At 49.7% G+C, this 6,000-nt stretch overlaps 1 protein-coding gene across 1 annotated transcript; it reads left to right on the top strand.

The window, feature by feature from the left end:
• Positions 1-4,987: 4,987 nt before the first annotated feature.
• On the top strand, positions 4,988-5,782 carry LOC120654111 (ethylene-responsive transcription factor ERF038-like). The gene has a single exon (XM_039931680.1). The coding sequence runs from the start codon at positions 5,078-5,080 to the stop codon at positions 5,621-5,623; it is 546 nt and encodes a 181-aa protein (XP_039787614.1). The 5' UTR covers positions 4,988-5,077; the 3' UTR covers positions 5,624-5,782.
• The last annotated feature ends 218 nt before the right edge of the window (positions 5,783-6,000 follow it).

Below are 6,000 nucleotides of genomic sequence, written 5' to 3'. Positions count from 1 at the left end.
AATTGTGCATGGATCGAGTAAATCTCACTGATCTGTCCACTTCGATGTTGCAGTGCGTGCTCGCCGCCACGACCAAAAGCCAGCGGCCAAATCATCCACCAGCTCGAGGTTGAATATTTATATGCTCCGGCCGACACCGTTATAATGTTATTACTGTGAATCGGAGGTGATGGTGTCCGACCACCTTTTTGACCTGATATCTGATGGTCAGGTGATCTGCATCATAAAAGGTCCCAAGGACCAGTGGCGAAGCCAGCCCAGAAAATGACCTAGGGCGGACTTTTACGATAAAATTTTTGCACGACTAGAGCGAGACGCCGAGACTTGCTGCCCTGCTGCAGGCGCCCGCGCCGGCGGCGCACGGGATCTGCTGTCGCCACCGACGGGCGCCGAGATGGGGCTGCTGAACGGACGGGCGTGGAGTGGCGTCGCGCAACGGCATCGACACGCCAGCGTGAGTGCCTGAGCGGGACTGCAGGGGGGTAGATGGTGAACTACCGAAATTGGCAGCGGCATCTGGTGGCAAGATGCAGTGCTGGGCTAGGGCGCTAGGTTGAGCCACTTAAGAGGCCGCAGCCCACTCGACCTCGCGTTCGGGGGGGGGGGGCGCCGCCGCACCGCCATGAGCCCTGCCGGAGTTGAGAACGGGGATATTGTCAGCACCCACGAACCAAAGAAAGCATCTCCTACTATGGGCCGCCGCACCAGAAAGCCTAGTATCTGTCTTGGCATGAATGGGTTCGCTAGATGTGCCTGCGCGCACGTATCAGGCCAAGCCCATGTAAACGCAAGAGAGTCGCTAGTTAAATACTGAGTGCGTGCGAGGAGGAATAGTATCGAACAACTTGTTTGAACTCTTACTCTTTTCTCAATTAATCTATTCTGCGGAAACCAATTTCCTGTTCTCTTATGTTCTTCCTATGTTTTTAGATCCATCCTTCTTCTCTTTTTCTGCTACCTCTACTGTTAACAAATATACTCTGGACTTCACTTAGAGGGACCTAGGGCGGCCGCCCTGGCTCGCCCTAGTGGTGGCTCCGCCACTGCCAAGGACAATGCTACAATCCTAGTTGTTTTTCATCGTTTTTTCAGCTAGATGGGAAGGTAGGAATTAGACAACATCCGATTTTCCTCTCCAGTTTCATGAGCTAGGACTTCAGTAAGATGGAGAAAATAGGACTGTCTATGACTTTAACCATTTTCCGGAAAAAAAATTCTGTGGGAACGGTCCTCAAAACCCCTCACGTGTGGACCCGTTGCCGATTGCCGCCGCGTGGCCAGACGAGGAATCCAACGGGAGGGACTCTCAGCTCGGCATCAACGGGTGAGGCTGGGAAGCTCGCCTTCAAGGCAGACGGCTCAGTTCATTTCCCCCGTCAAGAGCCGCGCCCGTATCTCATCCGCGTGTTGTCGCCTCCAGCATCCAATGCCGCCGCCACCGCTGCTGTGTGATCCATCGTAGTCCCCTCGACCTCTCTTGTCCACCGTCGCTGCCGTCGCCACTGTTGTGTCCGCCGCCGCCACCGTCCATCGCAGTCGCCTCGCTCACTGGCACCCTCTCGACCTCCCTTGCCCGGCTTGCCCTCGCTAGCCGCATCAACCTGCACCTCCACCTTCGCATGGATCATGACCATGCAGGTCATATTGTTCAAGTCAACTGATTTTAGTTCCATTTCATTTGTTATATTTGGTACATGAGGATGAGCAAATGATGTTAGTTCAGTGATGCAGACCACCCCATGTCCTTGCTTTAAGTATGTTATTCATGAATTCAACTTCATGTATTGGCTCTGTGTGTTCCAAGTAAACTCAGCTGACTGCAGAAGCCTCAACCCATCCTATATTTCATCATTGTCAAACTAATATGATTGTACGTACCTGGATTGAATGGACTTGTGGTGAATTATGCATTGAACCTGAATTCTGAATAAAGCATTCTTAATATTCAGAGTTCCAGTTGCTTTCTTTGTCATCCCCCAAAGTTTCATTTAAATTTTAAACAATATATCTAGAGTTTCAGTTATTCTACTTGCGGTGACGAGAGGGCAGATACATACCAGCAGTGACTACCATGCCGTACACCCAGGTAGCGACCCTTCGTCGGCGGCGGGTCTAGCGCACGCCCTCCGCAGCGTGTCAAAGTGGTACTAGGGGCAGAACTGCAGAGGGAGTATTGCCTGCAGATGCACGGCCCATCAGACGAGGGAGGTGGAGGAGTCGGCGGTGGTCGACAGGTTGAGGTGAGCCCTCGTCTGCGCCGAGAGCCATGCCGCGAGTAACCATAGCCTTCGCCTGGAGCTGAGCGAGCCGCCTTCATCCATTGCATGTGGAGCCGAGTCCGTTGCGAGCGATGGATTCCTCAACTGGCCACACGGCGGCAATCGGCAACAGGTCCGCACGGGAGGGGTTTTGAGGACCGTCCCCACAGAATTTTTTTCCCTTTCATTTTCCATGTATGTCACTACACTGAAGGCGATAATTGAAGTGAAACTGAAGTTATAACTGATGATAGCATCTAGAGTCCATAATCTAATCTAACCGCGCGCGCGAGAGAGAGGATCATGCATCTTACTACCACTTAATTATGAGACTGGAGGAGGGGTCGAAGCCCTTCTCGTTCGAGCTGAACATACTGAAAAATATCTTATATATGTTTTTTTAAGAAACACATAAAATAGTGCGAGTTTCTATTAATATAGTAGAAAAATACAAGACTATAGTCCTAGAAGACCATAGGCAGTAAAAAGAAGAGAAACAAAAAAATAAGACTTGCCCTGTTGGATTAGGACGTCAACATGGGGAACTCTACAACTCAACACTCCGGTTGGAATGGGTCTCAACACGGGGAACTCCACACATGAACTCTCACCCGGTTGGATTGGAGCATTAACACGGGTAAACACTTAAAACTGCAGGGCCACAACGGCCGAGCAAGCCAAAGTTGCTAAGGCTACCAACCTTCGCCTACCCACGTCTATAAGAAACCGAGAAAAGCTGGTGGGATCTTGATTTGTAGATTGTTCAACTAAGGGCTAGCTAGAATGTTGTAATAAGGTAGGATTTGTTTGAGCTATGGATTATTGTACAATTGCAAGCTAAAACAAACACATCCTAAGCCAAAGTAGTTCTCAGAACCCGAGACAAGTCGGCGATGACCTGGGTTCATCAAGCGCAAGCCCTACTATTGCTAGCATCAGAAGGGGACCTCTATACTCCTCCTGTACGGGAAAAAATTTTAATTACGAGTTAGAGACTTACAGTGATCAGTGATGGTATAGGCCAACCAGCCCTCTGCAAATCATGTGTACTCCCTTTATCCTGAAAATATAAGACATTCTGGTTTGTTTTAAGTTAAAGCAGTCTAAGTTTGAACAAATTTATAGAGAAAATATTAATATTCAGCATATCAAATAAGTAAATATATATTTACCCTGGAAATATATTTCATAGTGGATCTAATTATTCTTTTTTTAGATCATACAGTACAACTCAGACACTCACAATGCACGCACACTCACCCATATGAACACACGTACGCAAACCCTACCCCTATGAGTATTTTCGAAGACTGAGTCGGCAAATCCTCGAGATTGACAAAGTCACCATAGTCATCTTAGAATAGTTATTGGAACAAACCAAAGTGCCTTATATTTCCCTATTTCAGGACGGAGGAAGTACTCATCATCACATCTCCAGTTTTTATTACATTTGGATAACTAATTGCCACTCTTTGGAATTATATTATTGGCGTCTTGATCAAATTGCTGTGCATGATGCAAATTGTACTGCAAGGAAAATATAAACCACTGGACACTAAAAGTACTGTTAGCCACTTTTACAAACTGTTGATGATAAATATAACATGCTATCTTGTAGTGCGTGTCAATTTCAGATTCTTGAGCGTGTACTTCATTAGAACCACTAGAAACTACTAGCTAGTATGCAGTTGCGAAATCGTTTTCGCTCATCTGATGATGATGACCGAAGGTTCTTCCTGCTAGATATCCGGGGAGCATTTGCACGGCGCAGGTGATGTGGGTATACGTACGGGATGGAAGGGCCTTTCGTTTCGTACGGGCCAAGTGGATCGAACGTCCTAGGTGCAGCCAAAATACCATGTAGTCTGCAGATTATTAATCCTATCTTCCAATGCAATCAATTCCCAGTCGATGCTCAAGATTCGTAGGCGTCTCAGCTTTAATTTGCCGCCGACCTATCAAGGGTTTTGTTTGGAGACTAGTAATGCACAAAAATGCTAAATTTTAGCATTAGCAACTCCAAACAGGAGTGATGAGAGAGTGATAAAGTTTAGCAAACTTCAAAAATATGAGCGAAACAATAGATGGGAAGAAGGAGCTAATAGGTTCGTATTAGAATGTGATTAGCACATGCCGAAAAGGATATTGCTAGAATTTAGTTGGCTAAACTTTAGCCATTTAAACTCTAGCACTTGAAATTAGCTCCTCCCCAAATTAAACTGAACCTAAATCTATCTACTATCTATCTATCCATCCATCCATCAAATCTTTCCATGCATCCCAAATAGTATAGGAAAGCGAGAGCGTGTTTGCATATCCTCTTTTGTCAACCGATCAAATTCTTCTCACAATCTCACTGCTCCGGATCGACTGGATTCAGCTGCTTCTATCAACGTCTACGTGTGACGACCAATCGTCATCCCTTTTCTGAAAAAAAAAATCCATCGCCCACTGGCAGTACCGTGCCGTTCATTCCGTCCTCTCAACCTGTCCATCGCATGCACAGCGTTAGTTTCACCGTGACAGTCTGACAGAGATCCAGCTGATCATGAGTAATAATGGTCACGCAACAGTTCGCGTCGCGGCAGCTTATCCTCGCGTTCCCAAACACGCCACAAATTGCATGGACGGCTCGCTGTCGGTCACTATCCGGCGGCGTCGGCGCTCGCCTATATAAGAGCTCCGAGATCGATTTGGTCGACCTCACCTCACCTGCACCGTCGCGTCGCTAGCCACGCTTCTTCTCGCACCGTTGCAGCAGGCATCGTCATGGCATTGTGAGATAATATCATCGAGCGAGCCGAGCTCGATCGATCACCATGGAGGACCACCAGCAGCAGCAGCCGCCGCCGGCCGCTCCGGCGCCGGCTGCCCCGCCGCAGTACCGGGGCGTGCGGCGGCGGAAGTGGGGCAAGTGGGTGTCGGAGATCCGGCAGCCGGGCACCAAGGTCCGCGTCTGGCTCGGCAGCTTCGACTCCGCCGAGGCCGCGGCGGTGGCGCACGACGTGGCGGCGCTGTGCCTGCGCGGACCGCGGGACGCGCAGCTCAACTTCCCGGGGTCCGCGGGCTGGCTGCCCCGCCCCGCCAGCGCCGACCCGGCCGACATCCGCGCCGCCGCGGCGGAGGCGGCCGAGCGCGTGCGCCGCGAGCCGGCGCTCGTCGCCGCCGAGCCCCCGGCGGGCCGCCTCGACCTGGCCGTGGGCGGCGAGTTGGACGACGACATGGAGTCGTCGCCCCGGCTGTGGACCGAGATGGCCGAGGCCATGCTGCTGGACCCGCCCAAGTGGGGCCCGGATGGCAGCGACGGCTCCGAGGGCTCCGCCTCCCAGCATTGGCCCGAGGGATCCCTGTGGGACGCATGCTAGATTTTTTTTTTCGAAAAAAATGCCTGAGCGCGTATTACAGGAGGGAACGCATGCTAGATTGCTACGCCGCCACGTAACCATGGCCAGCAATTAATTAATTAAGCACATCGCCGATCAATCTCCAAATACTATTGTAATGCAGCAAATATGCGGTACTGCATAAGAGTTTAAATGTGTCAAAATGTGTGTAGTGTATGTGTATATGATGTATGGATAAACATATTCAAAATCGCTCCAAAAGGGGACGCTCCGCGTACTAATAAGACCATCTTCAAGAGACTCCAAATCAGACTAGCTAAATTCGCATTTGGCTAGTCATTTATCTAGGATTCTTTCTCTATACGTTCATACATTCCAACAGACTAGTAAATTGGACT

The sequence above is a fragment of the Panicum virgatum genome, chromosome 1N (genome assembly GCF_016808335.1).
Source record: "Panicum virgatum strain AP13 chromosome 1N, P.virgatum_v5, whole genome shotgun sequence".
Taxonomy (NCBI): domain Eukaryota; kingdom Viridiplantae; phylum Streptophyta; class Magnoliopsida; order Poales; family Poaceae; genus Panicum; species Panicum virgatum.
Note: the sequence above shows the minus strand (reverse complement) of the source record. Positions and strands in the feature narration are given on the sequence as shown.

Bases quoted from the DNA above. Each gene is read 5' to 3' on its own strand.
- LOC120654111 (XM_039931680.1), top strand. From the start codon at position 5,078: ATGGAGGACCACCAGCAGCAGCAGCCGCCGCCGGCCGCTCCGGCGCCG.